This window comes from Pinus tabuliformis, chromosome 5_2 (assembly GCF_031772625.1).
Source record: "Pinus tabuliformis cultivar Carrire ecotype Pingquan chromosome 5_2, CPIR1, whole genome shotgun sequence".
Lineage (NCBI taxonomy): Eukaryota > Viridiplantae > Streptophyta > Pinopsida > Pinales > Pinaceae > Pinus > Pinus tabuliformis.
The window spans coordinates 84,085,699-84,108,685 of NC_142306.1; the positions used below are offsets into that span (position 1 = coordinate 84,085,699).

Here is a 22,987-nt window from a genome sequence, read left to right on the forward strand (position 1 = left end):
CTGATCATCATGCTTCTTCTGGAATTCAATTTGGCTACACATAATATTCCAAAATTTATATAAAACTATATAAAAGATTAAACACTTGACAAAATGGCACAATCTAGGCACATTATACAAAATGACATATTACGGGTGCTACAAAATGTCAACTATTCTATAAATTAGTTAATACTATTCTATAAATTAGTTAATATCAGCATGTCAATAACCCCATATAAAAAAATATTTAACCAAGTCTAACTGGACTTGAACCCACGATGTTAAAGGAGAAAACCAAACTATACAACCAACTAACCTGATCGACAAGTCATTAACTGAAACCACATTGTATATATATCGAAGGAATGTACAGACATCAAACAAACATAGTGCGCGGGAGAAGTTTTGGGGCTAGTTTTCGTAAGAAGTTGAAGAATTGTTGAAGATTCAAGACAATTTTGGAAGTTATGCATAGAAGGGTGGAGCATAAATAGGGCAAAGAAGATCAGTGTGTATATTTTTTGTGGTAGGATTAGTGGCTAGAACTAGAATAGAAAGAAAAATTGTGCGATAAGGAGTGGTGCTCGAAGCAAATGGGAAAAAAAGGTTAAATTTGACTACATCTTCGAACCAATTTTTTATTTGGTCCAGATTAGCAATAGTATTCTATTTACCCATGATAATTGTTTTCCCCTCTATTTTTCATGGTATCAATGTAGGCTTGAGATTGTGTAACTATGTATAAATAGGCGGATTTTGAAGGGATTTGAGTTGGATAGTTGGATAATTATGGGTTTGTTCATGATTATTCTTTGTTAGCTTAGCATTGTTGTTGTAATACTTTAATGTTATGACGTTTAGGCTTGTGAGCTGAGATGGAGTGATATTGTAATGTTGTAACCTCGCGCCTAGTGCTCCTTTTCGAAAGTAATAGAAGAAGGTTGAAGGTTGTTGTGTCCCATTTCCCTGTGTTTTATGAGATGTTGCATGTTGTGTTAATTATATGTCATTTTCATAGATTATGGCTTGAGGTTAAGCATATTACAACACAATCAATAATTCAAGCACCATTTAAAAAAAATTGTTTGTCAATATTTCAATGTTTTTTCTAAGTATTTACCACTTGAGTTAGCATATGAATCATGAGTTGAGCATTATATTATGTCTGCATACATTTTATTATGATTCCCTTCATCATTGTAGAACCTTGGTTCCTGCAGACCCATAGGTGCTTCAAGTGAGACTTCACATGTTTTGCAGGTGCTGCCAAAAGGGTTGGTATCCAATGGGGTTTTGTTGGTTGCACTTTAATCATTAACACGGGTCATACTATACTCAGTGCCAACAAGTGGTTCTGTTATTGAGACCAAGGTTCACTATTGAAGGGAATGTGGAATCCCACCAACGAGAATATCAACCAATGGCTTGAAGAGAAGGAATAAGAATTTCCTACAAGTGAAATCACTGATCAACAAATCAACATTAAGGAATGGCTATAGCGATGCACCTTTACTAAATTTTATGAAATTTTCTTTTTTGAGTTCCTACATTTTCTAGCAAAGTGGATACAAAAGCGAAATGATCGGAATAGAAATTAGCAACTTGTCGAGCACAAAAAGTGGACTCTTGAGCTAGTTTGGTGATTACAGTTTATTAATAATAAAATTTCTCGTGCCATAGATTACTGATTTGAGAGTATCTTAGAATGTTATATTACAGATTTAGTTATTGAATCTATTGTCTCTTATAGTGTTGCTGAGAGAGTTTTTGAAGTCACCACGCAACAGATATATTTGATCATTGCCTCTCTCATCAAGATGTTGTTATGTGATAAGGGTGTTCTGAAGATGGAGTTCGACAACATGAGTAGCTAAACCCCTTGTGCACAAAGGTTGAGCTCAGAGCTAAACAGGGAATAATCTAAGGGAACAAGCTTGAGATGCAGAAATAGAAGTACGAAAAGAATGAAGGAGTTGTTGAGAACTCTAAATAGATGGTTTAGAAGTTATGCCAAAAGTAAGACTGTGCATGGTAGGAAAGCATGACATAGTTCGAGAGTGGAATATTTCATAATGGAATAATAATTTGAGACAATAGTAAGAGAGGAGAGACATCTGCATTGGTACCTATACTTGATCGAAGTCCAATGAAGGATATAAAGAGAGGCCATAGGAGAAGACATAGCAGCAGAGAGCTCATTTTTGTTCATTTTTCACTTAGAAATTTCGTATTGGTTGTAAGGAGTTGAAGGCGAGTTTGAAGGAGTTAGAGCATTCGGTTGTGAGTGATTCTTATGGGCGGTTGCAGCAGCGTTATATAAAATTGTATATCAAACATATGGAGTAAGTTGTAGGAGCTCCATCAGCATGAAGGCCTCGTATAAAGAAATCCTACAGTGCTATACAATTTGAACTTGTGCCTGAAGGGAAAGAAGTGATAGAATAAAGTGAAGCTAAGGTTGTTGGATCATCATCCCAACCCATAGTGTTTGCGCTTAGCAGACAATATATCCCACCCTAGAAATACACAGCTCGATAGGTTAAACTACAAAGGATCCAAAGTACACCATGACCTAGCCAATTACTCTAGTAGGTGCTTTGGTGCAGGGTAATATGATGGGCCATTCCAAGTAGCTCCAACACATAGATCACAACATCACAGACAAGAAGAAGATCTCGGATCTGAAAAATATCTACAATATGTTGATCACATAGACCCTAATTTATTTGAGCTTGAGTCGTAGCGTTGGGCAATGGGGTTAGATTGAGCTGGCATTCTGAACTTATTAGATATTCTCAATTTTAGTTGCAATTACGAGATCCGTATTGTCATTAAGATGTTGCTACGTTGGGTGCATGGTGGTTATTTACGGTTAGACCATGCAATTGAGATTACCTCATAGGTGATCATGAAAATTTTCGACTTTCCAATAGCAAGAGAGAACCCCAAGCCCTTATTTGACGTCAACAAGATAAAGTCCTTAGGAGCACAGGTGCAGGAAATATATGGCATGAAAAGAGGAGGGCGTGGATTTTTTCTCCCATAGATGATAAAATTGTTTGGTTTTCAAAGCAGGTGATGGCATCCAGGTTACTAAGAAAGTGCAGAAAGGACGATGTGTCAACCAGTGTAATAATGGGAACAACAAAGTACGCAGAAGATGTACAAATGAATTCTGCGACATATTTAGTCAACTAGTTTTTGTAGGATTTTTTGGAAGTGCAGGATAGTGGTGCAGAATTTCATTATGCCTAGTTACTTATTTTTCTTTCTTTCACTGAATGGGAGACACCCAAAGATTTTTAGTTAATGTAAGGCACTTGTGCACCTATTGCAGCATCACACTTTAAAAATTTATGGGAAACCACCCTTACCCATAGCAAAATAGATGGCAACATTATTTTCATGTTTCAAAGGGAGATGATCCGGTTGGAGATCAAGAAGACTCTATGCGAATTTATTGCCAAGTATGGGAAAAATACACTTTTCATCGCAATTCCTTAGTATTTATACATCCAAGCTAGGAGAGATTCTTATTAATGATGGAAGAAGTTGCCTTTTAGATTGAACACTGAAGATATTTAGGAACATGTCAATGCATGGAAAATCTCTGACACTACCAAACCAAGAATATCAAAAAGAACTACTTTGCACAACGAAAAATATAAAGCAGTGAATCACATATGCACAAGTATATACAATTTTTAACAAAATATTGAACAATAATGTACAACCCAATCTTCGTTATATTAAACCAATCTAAATATACAACAACATATGCAATACAAGATATAATGAGAATCTTTGTTGCATCTTCTATGTCGTATCTTGTCCTGTCGGTCCTTCGCTTCCGTACTTCTCTCTCGCTGCCCCTTAGTCCTTCAGAGGACAACACATAGAGACTCCATGAGGGCTACCACCTAACACTGCTGCAAGTTACTTTTGTTGCGTGTACATGGGTTGATCCAATCTACTCTCTAGGCTAGCCAATCCTTGAGCTCCAATCCAACAATCTAGCAATCAACTTTTTCCATCAAAGTGATGCACATTAAGCACCAAACTTCACCCAACCTTTAGCTTTCTTTTTCACTTCAAGATTTCTTGTCTATGGCTACTTTGGGTAGCCAACACACTGCCCTCCACCAGACCAATGGCTCCCAACTCTTCACTATGAAATTTGTTCCTAGTTGGGTTTTCTTCACACCCAAGACAACCCCAACAAATGTATCCCACGGGCTACTTATCAAACTGATCCAAATTGATCCTCCTCTTTGACTTCCACATGCTACACAAACTATCTACACTTGGACAACCTATCCACCTAGAAAAATTTCAACATTGAAACAACATCAACATACCCTAAGATTTGGGGTTTCTCCGTTGTAGGTGACGTTGACTAGTTAGGGCGACTGACAACTCACTGTTGACCCATAATTTCACCTCCTAATGGTCCCCCATAGTTGCAGCATACTCTTCTTGTGATACTTGTTGTTCTGCAGGTATATAGGCTTGTTTCCAACCCTCTGATATGTTATGCAGCCTTCTCACCCACTGTGATTTAGGGTTGCCACATACCCTTACCACATAACAGACCTGCAGTTGTCTTCATAAGAGATTACAGCCACCAAAAACCATGCTTATCCACCCAAAATTATCCCTAAAGACGTGGTTCCCTTACCTTAATTCTACCCTCTTGTTGCAGCTAAATTAGAGGTATCTCTCCTCTTAATGAGCTCCTTGTGTTGCACAATGGATGCACTAAATGTCCTCCATCACCTTCTATATATACACAATAGAAGGGCTCCTCAAAACTTCCTCTATGGGCTTGTCCTGTCAAGAGACTTATTTAACTCAAGCTGACCTTAACTCATATGCTACAAACCCACTCTATAACTTCAAAAATTCATAACTCCATTTCTACAACTTGGAATCGGGTGATCTTCATTGCAGCTATCATCCTCATCCATCACATGTCGAAATGTGCTCATGGTTTTGGCCCAAATCATGATGGGTGCAAAACCCCAACCTTGGGTTCCAAGCCCACAAGTGACTCTTGTGGCACTTTTCCCTCCAAACCCTGAACCCTAGGGCTTGGAGTACCTCCCAAGCTACTCAAAAATCAACACTCCCTCTTAGCGAGGGAGGTACTTCCAAGACTAGGAAGTAACTCATCATCACTACTCACAACACTCGCCCAACTCTTGGCGCTCACCACTACAGCAACCCCTGAAGCATGAACTATGCCTCTCTCGAAAGTGTCGTTGTCACTGGAAGCATCCTACTTCTTCTCATGTATCACTTTCCAATCCTTCCATCATTCCTTCCTTCCATATGTGGAAGCACCCTCGCTTCCCACTGACCACGCGCTCTTCTTGGGTTGCAAATTCTGCCTATGAATCTGCAAGATCCCACTATAACTCACTCCCTCTGATCCTTTGGAACCTGGACTTTCTTCTTGGGAACCTGTACCTGCTCCTTTGAATCCTGCACCTGCACCTTCTTCTCTGGAACCTACACTTGCTCCACTTGCTTCTTCCCATGATCCATAGGCTTGCTCGTCTACTTGTATAGACCATGCACTCTAACTCCAAGCACAATCCCATCAAAACTAAAGCCTCTAGGCCTGAGTCTTTCCTTCCCATCCAGGAACAAGACCTCAAACCTCTTCTTCTCGATCACCAAGACAAAAATCATGTTATATCTAAGCCCTGATACAAACATGACACGATGCTATAGGAATTTATTGCTTGTTGATATTGTGTGGGACATTCAACGTATCAAATTATTTTTCACATCTTTCATATGTTGTCATGTTTTCAGGGAGAGGAATGAGATTGCTAACCATCTTTCTAAAAAAGGCTTGCTCGTGGATCCAGAATTATGGTTAGTGATTTACATATGCTTATGTATTATATAACAGACTTGTGTATGATCTTTACATGAATTGATACTGTAAAAACAAGAATTTGTTTCTAGTTTTTATTTTTTATGCTTTAAACTGATAGTATGCTTTTGGTATACACTCATCTGATATTTTTTGTGATAGTATTGCCACTTCGATCAAGATCAATATAAATCCTTATAGTATGAACATTAAATTTGTGTATATACAAAATGTATTTGCTTTATTATAAATAAAAATACAAATTTCTTTTTGTAAAAAAAATTGTTAATTTTTAAATTTTATTTATGTTTATAATTTACAAAATATTTTATTATTCTAAATTAATTAACACTTTTATGAATAACACTTGTTTTTTCAAAACACAAAAATATTAAAGAATATTTAAGTTAAATAAATATTTTTTTATTTAAACAAAATGAAAATATGAAATTATTTGATTACATAAATATAACCTTAAACTTAATATATAATGAAAATTAAATTATAATTAATTTTAACATCTAAAATATAAAATTTAATGAATATTTATATCGTGTATCATTTATAATTATTTTTTCTATTAAAATGACATCTATGATCACTATTTAATCAATATAATCTACATGGATCATCCAACCTTATCAACAATAAATAATTAAAAAAAAATCCAATTATCATGAATGTGAAGATGAAGCAAAAAAAAAGGAAAAGCAAAAAAATAATCCACGTAGAAAACATAACCAACCTAGCCCATAATTTTGACTGGCTCAACTAAAATCTAATATCAAATATATCAATGTGCACAAAACAAAAAAGGTATTCGTATGAATAATAACTTATTGGAAATTAGATAGATGTATTTATCACATAATGGAAATATTAATAATTTTACAATTAATCACAGTGAGAAATCGAAACTTGCCCATGAGATAAAAATTTGGCTTTTCCATTAGAATCAAAAACTAAAACCACCGACACCCAGTGATGCCTTTCCACGAGGTTTCCACTGACCTCTTAAAAACAAGTACATAGGTCACATCTAGCTACTTGTTGAGTTGGCTTAACCAAAATCAAAACTCCAAAATTATTGATATGAACCAAGTGATGCGTTTCAAGTGTTTCCATTAACCCTTTCAAACAAGTTAAAACGTCTAAATGTGCACAAAAAAAAGGTAGCTTTATGATTAACGAGTCATTGGAAATGACTGATTGGAGAGTCGTTTGCAATAACTGATTAATGGTCATTTGCATTATGTGTTGTAGTGACTGAATATTAAATACTTGATAAGACTGCCATGTCCCTGCAATTACTTTTATAATTATGGAAATTTGTTTTGGTCTAAAAATTTCATGTGACTTGGTGTTGTACTGACTGAATATTAAATACTTGATAAGACTGCCATGTCCCTGCAATTACTTTTATAATTATGGAAATTTGTTTTGGTCTAAAAATTTCATGTGACTTGGCTGCTGTATAGGATGTGGATTTCTATGTAGACTATTACAATCCATCCAATAACCAAAAATTGGCAGAATTATGGAATTTGTTTTGGTCTCTCAAAAATTACTTTTAACAATTTCATGTGACTTGGCTGCTGTATAGGATGTGGATTTCTATGTAGACTATTACAATCCATCCAATGACCAAAAATGTCGCAGAATACAAGCCAGTGAAGTGCAGAAGAATGGAGAGCAAAAGGAAGATACCTTAACATATTAAAAGTCTGCTTACATGAATTATTACATGAGATTAAAAAATGACAAGGCTGCTGCTGCTGCCACACCAGCAACTAGTCCTCTAATTGATCCCTCCAGAAAATACAAACTGGGATTATGTATAAAAGCACAGACAAATCATCCAAAAAAATGGCATAACTTGATCAGATTAAGTTGTAAACTGAACATCATAGTAGAAAGATTCCCCCGATGCCATAAGAGACTCTTGAAGCTCCACTGAAATATAATCATAACAGAAAAGCACACCTTTCAATTTTCCGGCCATGGAGTTCAAACTTTAGTAGTTTTGAAAATGTAAACATCCTAGTAGACTGGATATAGGAAACAGAGTTTACTTACCTAGCTCCTAGAAAAGCCTTGCTTCCTCCTCAGCACATCCGCAAGATAGTGAGCTACAGACTCATATCCCATCTCTCGGGCTGTCAATCCACATTTTTTTAATCTAAGATCTCGCATATAAAGAAATAAGTGAAAAACTCTCGACAGATGATAAGGAAGTTTTACCTTTATATATTGCAATGCCTGTGGGTGGAATCTTCCGTTTCTTCAAACAAAAAGAACTGCCATAAGCAGAGAAGTTTGTTAGGCATGCATGAGTTTAAGGGCATGACTCCTAAAGGAGAATAACATGCTATCAACATGATATACAAAATTCTAAGAGTTAGATCAAGACAATTAATGAAACCTAACAGACAACGCCAATCTCCACTGCTGTGAGCATATATGAGTTTGTTAAGCATGCGCATATATTCGAAAGGGACTTTTAAGATGAAACAATGAACCATCATATGGTACTATAAACAATGACAAGTGTAATGTGATATGCGAGAGACTAGTACATTATTCACTTTGTGTTCATTTTCTTCTTCATATGCATTTATAAAATCTTATTCCAGACAATAGGTTAAAACGTGAATAGTTGTAGCATGAAGAGGTCTATAACATTAGCCTTTACAAACGTGTCACAAGTGAACGGTATACCAGAACCTTATGTTAAAATACAACAAAAGGAGGTGGATAAATATTAGCCTTTACGATTTTGTGTCACAGTGAACAGATAACAGATCCTTGTGATAAAATATTAGCCTTTACAGTTTTGTGTCACAGTGAACAGATAACAGATCCTTGTGATAAAATATTAGCCTTACGATTGTGTCACAATGAATAGTATAACATGACCTCATAAAATAAATCATTAATACTATTGTTAAAATTTTCAAGTTATTACAATCTGTCACGTGCCTTTTACTATACATTCAAGCCATTCTTATTACATGAACGATTTCTTATAACCTAATTGTACACTACATAGTACATAGACTTCAAATTATGTCAGATTATGTAATCATTACTTTTAAACTTTCACAGTTACTCCAAAAGTTTAACACCATGCTTAGGGGTGCTTCTTGTTGGGTTAATCTTGACTCAGTCATACATTAAGCATTGGTATTTTACAAGCCTATGGTATTTTCCATGTTGTTTGATAAAATAAAGTCTTCTGAAAGGCTTAAAGCAGAACTCCATTGTAAAAGCTTAAAACAGCTTGGTGTTTGACCGGGCTCAACCAAGGAAATAATAGATATCTATTTGGGTGTTGGTTTTCTAAATAAGAGTTTCTTGTGTCAGTATTGGCTATGTGCTTGTTTGTGTTTCTTGCACCTATCTACTCGTGCTATTTCTCTCAGTTTTAACATTTGGTATCAAATCCAAGTAAGGAGTTCACTGCAGATTACTCCTGTTAAGAGCACAGCTCTGAAAGTGTATTGTAACCACTGTTCTTCGCTAACGAATACATTAAACTTGCTTTGGAGTGTAGGGTTTTTCTCCCAGTTCCCCAATGATTCATTATCTAACGGCTGTACATTTTTTGTTGCTTATTACCACCACTGTGTTTATTTAATGCATGCACATTGCTCTCTCATGGATTAGTGTAGGAAGCTTATTCCGCGAGCAAGAGTTGCCCAGGCATATCTTGCATGGTAGTGCTAGAATGGTCTAGTATCAATATCCATTGACAGAGAGAATATGTCACCATTGCTCCATGAAATATGTTGCTCGCATTGTCTTAAGCACATGGAAATCATCATGAGGATTGATATGGAACATTGGTAGTTAAGGTGTGCATGCTTATGTTCATTGTATCTGGAGTAGGACAGATGTTAGCATCACATGCTTAGGTATACAATTGCAACTATTTTTATGGAGTTGGAATTTATCACATATGTAAATAGGTGTATGGTTGTAAGCCCTATATTGGCATGTATACCCCTGATTTGATGAATCACCAACTTAAAGCCTAGACATAGACCTAGGTAATATAGGGGACATGTTGTATTCTTGGATCCCCAGTGACAGGAGGCATGTTTAAGGAGGGTAGATGGTTATCCCAAGTCAAGTTTAAAAGGGAGAATGTTGAGTTAATCTTGACACAGACATAGAGCAGTCATGATAACCTTCAGAGTAGTTAGGGTAACCTTGATACAATCAATGATGAGTTTATCGTTGGTGGTTTACATGCCCATGGTATTCGGTAACCCATGGTATATGATGTGATAAAGGCTTGAAGAACTCCATTATAAAATGTTTTAAGCATAATGTTGTTTGGTCGACTTGGCAAGGAAAAAGTAGATATCTATATGGGTGTTGAGTTTCTTGGTGAGAGTTTCCAAGGTAAATCTTGGCCCTACATGTTTGTCTATGCTTTTTGTTCCTATCTTGTGCTATTTCTCTCTCTTAGTTTAACACATGTGATGTGAAGTGCATGTTGTGATGCCTACCCTTAGTTGTATCTCATTGGACATGCACAATGGAGACAGCTTACTCATGGATTGCTACCACTTGCAACCTACACTGACACTTATGCTTCATTTGAGGATGCTTCAGTTGAGGAACATTCATGGGGGTGTGGCAGACCCAAGGAGCACATGGTTTAGGAGGTAGTGGTTGGAGCATTGAATACATTTGGAGGAGAACGTTAGAAAAAATCTTGATGGGTATGCTTACCTTAGAGCTTGACATGTGTCACCTTACAGTTGGAGCACTCCACATACAGTGACAACCTACTCTATTATTGGCCTTCCTTACCTCTCTCTATAAGGGAAGGAGAGAGACCTAGTCCCTGCTACCTAGTAATAGCCCATTAATGTGTACTTGAGCAAATTCTATTTTTCATAGGACCGCTCACCTAAGAACCCTTGCTTGATGGGTATGCTTACCTTAGAGCTTGACATGTGTCACCTTACAGTTGGAGCACTCCACATACAGTGACAACCTACTCTATTATTGGCCTTCCTTACTTCTCTCTATAAGGGAAGGAGAGAGACCTAGTCCCTGCTACCTAGTAATAGCCCATTAATGTGTACTTGAGCAAATTCTATTTTTCATAGGTATTCTTCTTCATTGTACTTTGCACTCTTGTCTAGTGTGCTAGTGTTCTTGTTTTGATGCTTCAGTTGAGGCGCATTCATGGGGGTGTGGCAAACCCAAGGAGCACATGGTTTAGGAGGTAGTGGTTGGAGCATTGAATACATTTGGAGGAGAACGTTAGAAAAAATCTTGTGGACTGCTCACCTAAGAACCCTTGCTTGATGGGTATGCTTACCTTAGAGCTTGACATGTGTCACCTTAGAGTTGGAGCAATCCACAAATAGTGACAGCCTACTCTATTGTTGGCCTCCCTTCCCTCTCTCTATAAGGGAAGGAAAGAGACCTAGTCCCTGCTACCTAGTAATAGCCCATTAATTTGTACTTGAACAAATTCTATTTTTCATAGGTATTCTTCTTCATTGTACTTTGCACTCTTGTCTAGTGTGCTAGGGTTCTTGTATTGATGCAAGAAAGGTGTTAGAGTTAGGATTTACCCTAAGAAGATAACAAGAGCTGGGGTTTGAGAGAAACCCTATGGAAGCAAAGGGAACACTTGTTCTCAGGGTTCTTTTGTAGGAAGAAGCCTAGGGTTTTTGGCATTGGAAACCCTACAACTACTTGGAGCACTTGAAATGGAGAAGATAGTGGAAGATGGTTTTGTTTTCTCTTGTGCACTTGTGTTATGAAAGTGTAGGTGCCAAAGAGGACTTGCTAGTGTCTATTCTAGCTAGTCGTGGGTTTTTGGTGGAGCAGCCAGCTTTGGTGAATGATTCCAAACTAAGAGGAATAGGTGGCTAGGGATTTGACACTTGGTGTCACATGTGATGCAGGCATCTTGTACTTGCCCTTGTTGGGGTTTGGAGACCTTGTGATAACCTTGAAGGGATAAGCTATTGACATCTAATTGTGGAATATAGTGGAAGACTATTTTGTTCTCTCTTGTACACTAGTATGGATTTTTGGTGGAGCAGCCAACTTTGGTGAATGATTCCAAACTAAGAGGAATAGGTAGCTGGGGATTTCACACTTGGTGTCACATGTGATGATAGCATCTTGTACTTGCCCTTGCTGGGGTTTGGAGAGCTTGTGATAACCTTGAAGGACTATCTTGTACCAACTTGTGATAAGTTGTTGGCATCTAATTGTAACTTTATTCTTATGTATCTGTGAAGTGTATTTTGCTGCAAAATTTTGTGTAGATCTAATTTTCAGCTTGTAATCTCATAGTGAATGAGTAGTTTCTAGGCCTGTTTGGTATGCTGATTTATCATGAACAGCTAGCAGAATTTGTTGAATGATCTGACGGATCTGCTGTTAAAATGTAATTTTCAGATCTGTTATATATATTGGGATTCATGCCCTGGGTGCTGAAAACATATTTCCCTTTAAGTACAACATTTTGGTGTTTATTTCTTGGGCTGCCTTATGTATTTGGTCAGACCGAAGTTAGATAAATATGACTGTAATTTATATTTCAGATTCAGTCCTAAGGCTGAAAATTCACAGGAAATAGCTCTAGGGAACCTCAAGTTTGAGATGAAATTTCTTAATTTGCATTAAGCAATGGTTTCTTGATACTTCCACAATTATATAATTTTGTATCCATTGTGTCAAAACATGTCTTTAGATTCATTTATGCATCTGAAATTTAGCACAAGGTTAAGCTTTTGTACGAATATCTGCAACCATTATCTCCAAAATGCATACTACATAGCTACTATTTTCCACATAAAATAATGTTGAATATCTCTAAGTTTGGTCCCAGGAAAATTTGAGTTATTTGTGAGAGCAATAAAACTTTGGTTCTCCCAAATATCTACTAGGAGTCTTTTCAACCACATTAATCCATTTGTTACTGTTGCAACTAATACGTATTCTGATACAATGCTTCATAGTGTAGACTGACTTTTGCTGCACTGAGAAACTATGAAATTCAATATAAAGTATGTAGTAGATATCTTAGTGGTTGAAACTCACCACTGACCCCAATGAAGCATGTTGCTATATCAAATGTCCCTTTTAAATACCCACAACACTAACTTTATTTCTTGCCAATTTTGTGCACCTGAGTCTGCCTTAGATTGGCTGACAAAACACCTTACAAATGCAAAATATGGCCTGGCACAAACCATTAATACCTGAGAATCCCCACTATATTCTAATAGGAAATGTATTTCATATACTCCCTTCTTTTTCTGTGAGTTTTCAGTTACATAAGAGTTTCAAACTTGCTTTCAAACAACTTTAAAACGTTCTCCAACTTTTTTTCTGACTTTAGTAAATCAGACTTGTCACCACATCTATACAATCTGGATATTTGAAAGCCAAGAGAGTTATAAATCTCCCCATAATCTGCCATCTTCTACTCAATGGATGAATCTAGCTTGTATCAGCTGAATTAATGTGAGACTATTACTGATCGAAATGGTACTATCATCACTAACTTCACATATAAACAAAGCATATGCATCATCTTTCTTCGATTCACTAGCAAAGACAAATGTATCAATCCTTCAATAAGGTGCATGTGAGGCTTGTTTCAGGCTTTCAGCACATACAACAATCACCTTCAACCTCCAAACCAGCTGCTCTTTTTTGAGAAATCTAGGGCAGATAGATAGGTGTGATTTCTCTAAACTTGATAGCTGCTTGTGATGTTCTCTTGCTTTGACTTGTAGGAATTATAATTAACTTCTTCTTCTCTTGATTATTATGGTGTTCTTATCATCAAACAGTTACCAAAACATGAAGATCAATAACACAAATGGACACAGGATATAGGCCAGCTAGGGCCAAAGCCTCTCCTAAATAGGAAAACCCACAAGTAATTTTTCTCTTCCTATAGAATCTTCAAATGATGAATTCCAAGACCTTTTAGATACAAGACTGAGACCTCTCCGAGAATAAGCCAACCTTCCTTCTTGATGAGCTTTCCTTGCACAACTTCCAGTAACAAATTTTGACCTTCCAGCGACTTTGACCCCCCGCAAGAATTTCGGCCTTCACTGCAGGTCTGTAATTTTCAGCCCCTCCTGAAGTAGTTGTAGCTTCGCACGTGTGGGATAGAGGGGCTAGTTTTGACCTTCTTTCTTCTTTGCTTGGATTGCTTCTTCTTTCGTAGACAAATAGATGATGTGCCTTGCTCTTTGATCACAAATTTCGACCTTCCTTGGAGATCTGAAATTTCGTCCTTGATCCTGCAAAAACCCTAGTTTCCCTTTCGCACGTGTGAGAGAGATTTACCCAAAAACTTTGACTTCTATTGTCTTCTAATCCTTGACTTGCTCTTCACTCTTTTTTCTTGTTCTTCTCCTAATGATCGAACTTGCTTTGATGGTTCTTCAAATGAGGTCAAGTTCTTATAAATAGGCTTCTTAGGAGGTTGAGTTACCCTTCACGAGGCCGACTTGTTCTCTTGCAGGCCGACTTGGTCTTCATGAGGCTGACTTGCAAGCCGACTTGGTCTTGGAGGGACTTTTGAAACAATTTTGTCTCAAATAAATTCTTTTGACTTGATACAAGATGCCCAATGGGGTCTATTACATATGACAATGACTCTTTTGACTCCTCAACTCTATGACAAACCCTAGAAGCACACAATGGGTGCTTTGACCTAAAACAAATTGACTTTGAGCATGAAGCCCCATGCTTTACAAAATGACAATAATAATTTTCTCTCTTTTACATCAAATACATGAAATCAATAGTACATAGGATATTATGAAGACTGAACCTACTTACATATTTCAAAACTCTTTACGTGATGCTACAAATTCTTTGGCCTGGTTAATATAAATTTCCTTTCCTTGCCTTCAGTTAACAAGCGCAAGGCCATCTTCTCACATAAATATTAGCATCTGTGTCATCTTTATTCAATTAACTAGCAAAGACAAATGTATCAATCCTTCAATAATGTGCATGTGGGGTTTATTTCAGCACATACAACAATCACCTTCAACCTCCAAACCAGCGTCTCTTTACATGATGCTACAAATTCTTTGGGCTGATGAATATAAATCTCCTTTCCTTGCCTTAAACTGACAAGCACAAGGCCATCTTCGCTAACTTCTCACACAAACATTGGCATCTATGTAATCATTCTTCAATTCACTAGCAAAGACAAATGTATCAATCCTTCTATAATGTACATCTAGGGTTTGTTTCAGCACATACAGCAACCACCTTCAACCTCCAAACCAGCTGCTCTTTACATGATGCAACAAATTCTTTGGGCTAATTAATATAAATAATAAATCTCATTTCCTTTCCTTCAACTAACAAGCACAAGGCCATCTTCACTAACTTCTCACATAGCTTCTATGTCATCTTTCTTCAATTCACTAGCAAAGACAAATGTGTCAATCCTTCAATAATGTGCATGTGGGGCTTGTTTCAGCACATACAGCAATCACTTTCAACCTCCAGACCAGCTGCTCTTTACATGTGCTACAAATTCTTTGGGCTGATTAATATAAATCTTCCTTCCCTTCCCTTCAACTAACAAGCACAAGGCCATATTCACATCTATCTGATTTATCCCATGTCTCTCATTGCTTCAACAACACTAAGTACTCCAACTCACGTTAGTTAAAACACTAGAGAGAGTTTTTATTAAAAACAATATCTTCTACCTTAAAATATCCTTTTGTGACCTTCAACTTGATTCTAGACAACCACATGATCCCCAGCATCTTTCTTCCAAGAGGGAGAGATGCCAACACAAAAGTGCCAACTTTCATCTGAGTTTTCTCAACAAGGACTGCTTAATGCTTCTAGCAAAGTTTGTGGATCTGCTACACCAATGAAGAGTGTATTGCCAAACAAATCTCCCTCCTAGCAACTTGTGCAAATTCCCTTATCTTCCACATAAGCTTCCATTCTTCAATTGATCTCTTAAACTCATTTGTCTTCTTGACACTAGATCCCATTCTAACACTACTAGTAGCGACACCTGTTGCCACAGATAGTGTTGGCATTATGGTGTTCAGGGGTGCAGCGAGCTAAAGTTGGCATTGGGTTCGTGATGGTAGCTAGCTCATGTTGACATTGATGTCAACCATATGTAGACTAGCTGATGCATTGATGTCATTCTTGTAGCATGGTTGTAGCTGGTTGAGTTGGCATTGAGATGGTTATGTTGGGGCATTGATGTCAACCTTATGATATGATGTCAACCTATGATGGAATTGATGTGGTATGATGGCTTGATGGTTGCTCTCGAGCTTGGTGTCCATGACCTAGTGCAAGAACCTACTACAAGAATTGGAGGTTTAGTTGTTGGCCTTATGAGGATGTTCTTGAGGTACTATAGTGTGTTGCAGAGGTGTTACAGTTCAGTTCAAATACTTTTGCAGTTTGTGCAGGTGTTTGCGAAGAGTAGAGGACTTGTTGGCAATCTTGCCAACTCTTGTTTATTGGTGTTAATTTTTGGTATGTTCTATGCTTAGAGCAATTTACTTTAATTTTTCCATTTAGCTCAATATCAATACCAGATTAGTAATCACATTTAGCATGATAGTAAAATGCGGATAGAACATAAACATAAATCACATAAAACAAGCCAAGACAAGAGGACACAAGATGTGGCGCCAGCGAGGGACAAACCCCAATGTGGGGAAACCCTTGATCAATTCTTCTTATGTTCTTCAATAGTTCTGCAGAGAGAGAGAGATAATACATATACATCAGAAGTCAACACCTTGACTTGTCAAAATAAGAGCAGACATCTTGTCTAAGAAGATGTCACATGAGGTAGCTAATCTGAACACGAGTGATTCCATCACCTTGTTGTACCTATCACTATGTTGCACCATGCTACACCATCATACCATGTCCATCATCACTGTGTTGCACCATCGCCACATCCATCTACACTGTGTTGCACCATTGCCATGTCCATCATCACTTTGCTGCACCATCACCACGTCCATCATGAATGTGTTGCACCATGCTGCACCATCACCAGGTCCATCATCAATGTGTTGCACCATGATGCACCATCACCACATCCATCATCATTGTGCTACACCATCGCCACGTCCATCTTCACTGTGCTGCACCATGTTGCACCATCACCACGTCCATCATCACTGTGCTACACCATGTTGCACCATCACTGAGTTGTACCTCATCATGTTGTACCCAACATGTTGCTCTTCATCATCATGTTGCACTATTCATCATGCTGCACTATGCATCACTGTGTTGCACCATTGTCACTATGCACTATGCTGCACCATTCATCATGTTGCTTCATGCACCTTACTGCACCATGCTGCTCCATGCACCTTACTGCACCATGCTACCAATACACCATATTGCACCATGCTGCTCCATGCACCTTACTGCACCATGCTGCCCATACACCATATTGCACCATGCTGCTCCATGCACCTTACTGCACCATGCTGCCCATACACCATACTGCACCATCATTGCACTGCAATACTGTATCTTACCAGCCTTAGCTGCTTGTTGTGGCTTGCAGCCTAGCAGAGCAACTAGGCTATAGTTAGCACTCTTCATGATACTTAAGGACAATGTATAATGGTTGTATATATAAGTGTCCCTTCTTGTTGCCTTAAGTGCTATGGCTAGGTGACTGAGATTACTTCCTTACTGCAGCTAGGGTAGGATAGATCCTCCATGACAGCGTTTAGGATAGACTTCATGACAACCTTTAACATTAGACTTCATGATAGCGTTCTTCATGACAACATTTAGGATAGACTTCATGACAGCGTTTAGGATTAGACTTCATGACAGCCTTTAGCATTAGACTTCATGACAACGTTTAGTTCATGACAGCGTTTAGTTAGACTTCATGACAGCATTTAGCATTAGACTTCATGACAGCGTTTAACATTAGACTTCATGACAGCGTTTAGGATAGACTTCATGACAACGTTCTTCATGACAGTGTTTAAGATAGATTTCATGACAGCGTTGAGGATTAGGGCAGCGTATCACCTAAGGCACTCTCTCTAGATCTCATCTTCATCAAACCCAAAACAGAATGAAGAGAGATCACAAGTGTGTGTGTGTCCAAATGACTAACAAGCCACCTCTTTTTATACTAAAACGTTGAGCACAAGTGGAGGCAATTTGGTTGCTGGCCGACCTTGACGAATAAATTCATATCTCCATGAATACATTGTCGGAATTGGATGATCTTTAGATAAATCCTACACCTCTCGACGAGAGGAATCCAAGAAAAATATCCGCTGCCAGTGATAAGTAGACCCACATGGAGTTTGGCCCTAGTTGCCAATTTTAACAATTGGCTTCTAAGTCAACTTGGCAGTGTCACTTGGGAGACATGCTTAGGCTATTTGCATAGGTGTCAAGGGTTGTGACAAAGGTTTGGAGGCATGTTCAGGAGTTGGAGAAGGCGACCAAATAGCTGGCAGAGGTTCTAGACTGAGGTTTGATGTTTTTCCTTAGGTTTTGCCCCAACCATAGGCATGCGAGCTTGTGCATGTGGTTGAAAGGCTCCAATTGCTCGCAGACAAGCCTGTGCATGTGGTTGCAGCCTAGATCAGCAAGAGTTATCCGTGCGGTTGAACTTTCACAAAAATTTCTTCGGATTCCTCGCGCAAATCGGATGTAATTTGGCATGGAAATTCCCAGAGGCTTCTAGATTAATTTGTGGAAGTCGAAAATTGTTTGAAAAGGTCCTCCAATGATGTGAACACATTTAGTGCACAAGTAGTGGTGATCGTGGATCGAATTCATCAACTTTGTGCACTCTTGATCCCAACCCAAAGATGAATTCCGCCCAGCACGTTTTATATACATCATTTTGGAGTTGAGTATTAGTTGGTTCAGCGTGAGAGTGAATGAGTGAAGGCTGCATAGAGAAGGAATTGCTTCAGAATCAGTTGAGAGTGTAGAACCCCAACTAAGGTGTTCTACACTCTCAAATGGTTACAAATGGTTGCACAGTGAGCAAAGAGCATGTTGCAGAATAGATCAGATTTGTAGTTGTTGTAGCAGAGATTCTTTGGAGAGTTTTGCATGTTGTTGGATAGTGTTTTTGTTCTTGATTTGATGGTATAGTGTGGCCACTACTTTGCTTGTGTGGAGAGCATATGATTGTGGTGATTTTATTTGATTTTTGATGGTGTTTTGTTCTTGTAGATCGTATTGCAGAGCTAAATCAAGTTGAGCAGAAAGTTATGAAAATAGATGAAACGAGGTCTGCATAGAGTAGAGGAGCATTGACTTCATGGGTGTCAGGCAGTGATTGCTAAGTTTTAGCAAAAGGAACCGTTTTTCCATCCAATCGAAGTTGGGCGAGGATCGTTGATCGTGGTGGCTTTCGGCGGATGGTAGTCCGTAAATACATGTGAGAACATAGTCTTATGAGCTGATCAGTCGAATAGAGTGTCCTGGATTATGGGAGTCAGCTGATTGTATATGAGGTGCAATCTATGTAAAGACACATTTTGCTTAATAGAAGATTCAGAGAAGCGCAGTAGCAGCAAGGGTGGTTTTTTGCCTGGTGAAGAGTTTTCCACAAGATACCTTATGTCCTTTGTGTGGATGTGTTTTGATGTGTTGTTTATTGTTGCTCTCATGGTTATCTTGTTTTAGTTGCTTATATGGTTTATGTTTATGAGATAATATATTATGTTGTTGGTTAATATTGTGTGATTCAGCAGAGAAATTTTAATTGGTAAAATTGTTAAAGGCACACTCCTGATTCACCCCCCCCCCCTAGTGGTGCTCAAAAGTTTCCAACAATTGGTATCAGAGTGGTGCTCTTGGTTGCAGCTCGATCACTGGAGAATAGATTTGGGTTTTGTTTGTGAAAATTTTGAAATAAAAAAACAGAATGACTTCTCAAGGAGTGGTTGTCCTCACTACTGCAAATTTCAAGGTATGGAGCAAAAATGTTAAATCTCAGTTTTTGTCTTGTGGATCTAACATTTGGAGACTGGTATGTGAAGGATGTGGCAAGGATCCAATTGCACCTGAAATTTTGCAGCAGGATGCACAAGCTAGATGCATAATCTACAAGAATCTTCATGATGATGATATGAAGAGGCTAGTAGGTTTGAAATACGCTAAAGAAATGTGGGACAAGCTAGAGTCCATATTTGGAGATGGTACTAGCAAAAATAAGGAAAATGAGAAAAAGAGCAACAAGAAGAAGAATAAGAAGACGAATAAGAAGAAGGGCATTCAAGATCAAGAATCTCAACCACAAGAGTCTCATCCTCCTAGTGCAAATGATTCGATTGATGATGTGCATAAATCAGAAGATCAAGAACCGAAGGTATTACAACAAAATGAATCCAAAAGTATAAATGTTAATGATTATCTTTTGAGTTACAATTTTGAGGATTCAGATTTTAATCATGTTGAATTGCCTAGTGGAGATGAGAATGATATTAAGGTTCTTAGAGCTGAGATTTCTAAACTAACAGTTGCATGCAAGGATCAAGAAAAATTATTGCATATTTGTGATGATAAGGAGGCCAAACTCAAGGAGGAGATCATCAGCTTAAATATTAAGTTGGAAAACTCAGAAAAAGGTGAGGAAGGTATGAGGAAGTAGTGCGAAGAGAAGGAAGATAAGTGTGAGCAATTAGATGTTGAAGTGATGTCCTTGAGAAAGCAGCGGAAGATGGAGACAAGCACTATGGCTTTGGATAGTTTTCTTGAAATCCAGAGATCACCATTGGATAAATCTGGTCTTGGATTTCAAAAGGGTGAGTCTAGTTTGCATGCAAGTAAAAACACCGAAGTTGAACCAAAGAACCTGTAGCAAACAATACCAGCAGCAAGAGTAGCAAAGAAACAAACCAACAGCGGATCAAGACACAAACCGAACAACAACAGAAAAACAGCAAGAGTAACAAGATGCATTATTTTTCAGCCATATAGAGATCTAGTGTTTCACTACTTGTATTTTTGTTGTCTTATTAGATGGATTTGACCCTTTGCCATTGAGGAGAGTTTGTGTGGTTCCATTATGGTGTTCATGTGTGCAGCTAGCTGGTGTTGGTATTGGGTTCATGATGGGCTAGCTCATGTTCGCATTGATGTCAACTATATGTAGACTAGCTAATGCATTGATGCCATTCTTGTAGCATGGTTGCAGTTGATTGAGTTGGCATTGAGATGATTATGTTGGCATTGATGTCAACCTTATGATATGATGTCAACCTATGATGGCAGTGATGTGGTATGATGGCTTAATGGTTGCTCTTGTGGTTGGTGTCCATGACCTAGTGTAGGAAGCTAGTGCCAAAATTGGAGGTTGAGATGTTGGCCTTATGAGGACGTTGTTTAGGTACTATAGTGTGTTGCAGAGGTGTTACAGGTCGGTTCAGATGTGCTGCAGTTTGAGCAGGTGTTTGTGGAGAGTAGAGGACTTGTTGGCAATCTTGCCAACTCTTGTTTGTTGGCTTGTACGTCAACATGGCAATGTCACTTGGGAGAGATGCTTTGGTTATTTCCAGAGGCATCAAAGGTTGTGACAGAGATTTGGAGGCATTTTCAGGAGCTGGAGAGGGTGACCAAACAGCTGACAGAGGTTCTGGGTTGAGGTTTGATGTTTTTCCTTAGGTTTTGCCCCAACCGCTGGCATGCAAGCTTGTGTTGTTGATTTTTGGGTAGCATCGGATGTGATCTAGCTCCGAAATTTTGTGGAGGGCTAGAACACATGAGATCTCCAAGACCCAAAAATCGTTTGGTGAAATTCCACCCGGATTGTATTTTATTAAAATAAATATTATTTTTAATGGGGTTCCTAAGTCTAAACTTGGGAAAATTAAAATATTAATGGGTATTAATAAAAATATGGGTGAGAAGCTTCTAAGAGACGAGGATCAAGTCTAATTTAAGCACTAGCTCACTCTCTTGAGGTGCTTCTCCAACTATTGCAAGCTCATCCTGGTGGTCCTCAACTTCTCCTTCAAGAACATCTTTCGGTTCTCAGAAGGATTCTACAAAAGTGTAGCAACTGCATCCCACATTTCTTTGGTCGTATTCTTGGCCGTTAAGTGTAATACTATATGATCTCGAACTCCACTGAGGATCAATCACTTTTCCTTGGCCATCTCCTTATTGTAATTCTCTAGTTATTTCAGGTCTATAGGTATGGCTACAACTCTCTCCTGCATATGTCTTCAGACCATGCTCATCTAGTATGAAAGACATTCTGGCTTTCCAAATATAATAATTTGAGGCTCTTTCTAGCCTAATCTCAAAGTGCTGAGGCCATTTCTGCAAAACTCAAAGCTGAGAAAATAAACAAGAATCTCCTCCTTTTCCTGCTCGGCCACCTACACTGCAACTCGCACTCCCTCCTAGAATGTGCAGTTATGTCTGCTGCTACTAGAAATCACGGATTTTCTCCTAAAACCGGATCTCGAAACCCTCTAAAAAATTCCTCTGTGTTTTTTCTTCCTTTCCCAACGTTGATTCTACTAATGCGAAACTGCTACAAAATTACTGCGCCCAGATCTACTCAATGAATTCTCTGATTTGCTCACTGGAACTGTTTCCCGACAACACCACTGCCTATTGGAACTGCTATTGGGCTATTCGAACTTTTCTTCCACTTGCAACTAGAAATCAAACCCTTATGCCCAGCGATTCACACTGCCTAGCCAGACCTTTGCACAAACCTAGAAGAAATTCGCTCAAACTCCCTCTGAACAGCAAAATTTCTCCCTCTTTGCTAATAAGCTCCTGATTCGATCAAAAACACTGCTCTGATACCATGTGAAAATTCTTTGAAATGCAGCAATTGGAATTTATTCTTGTAACTGATTAATTATGTAGTTTATTTGTTATGGCAAAATAACGAATAAATCATACTACAATTTCTTCAACATAAAAATATTGCGGAAAATAAAAATAGTAACTGAGAAAATTAGAGTGCACACAATAAATTTGACACCGTTACTTTTGGACAAATGTCCCCGGAAAAACCCGATGTGGGAAAATCGGTGCAGCAGATGAGGATTTTATTATTATTCTTCAGCAACAAAAAATTTTGAGTAC

General features: G+C 38.1%; 1 protein-coding gene across 1 annotated transcript in view; it reads right to left on the reverse strand.

Annotated features, from left to right (window-relative positions):
• Positions 1-7,454: 7,454 nt before the first annotated feature.
• LOC149157650 (uncharacterized) overlaps positions 7,455-22,987 on the reverse strand; it is a 37,790-nt gene continuing 22,257 nt past the window's right edge. Inside the window, exons 7-9 of the mRNA XM_089437651.1 lie at positions 8,108-8,163; positions 7,943-8,022; positions 7,455-7,819 (exon numbers count right to left, since the gene is read on the reverse strand). Of these exons, the coding sequence (XP_089293777.1) occupies positions 7,943-8,022; positions 8,108-8,163 (136 nt within the window). The 3' untranslated portion in view covers positions 7,455-7,819. The remainder of the gene's footprint in view (positions 7,820-7,942; positions 8,023-8,107; positions 8,164-22,987) is intronic.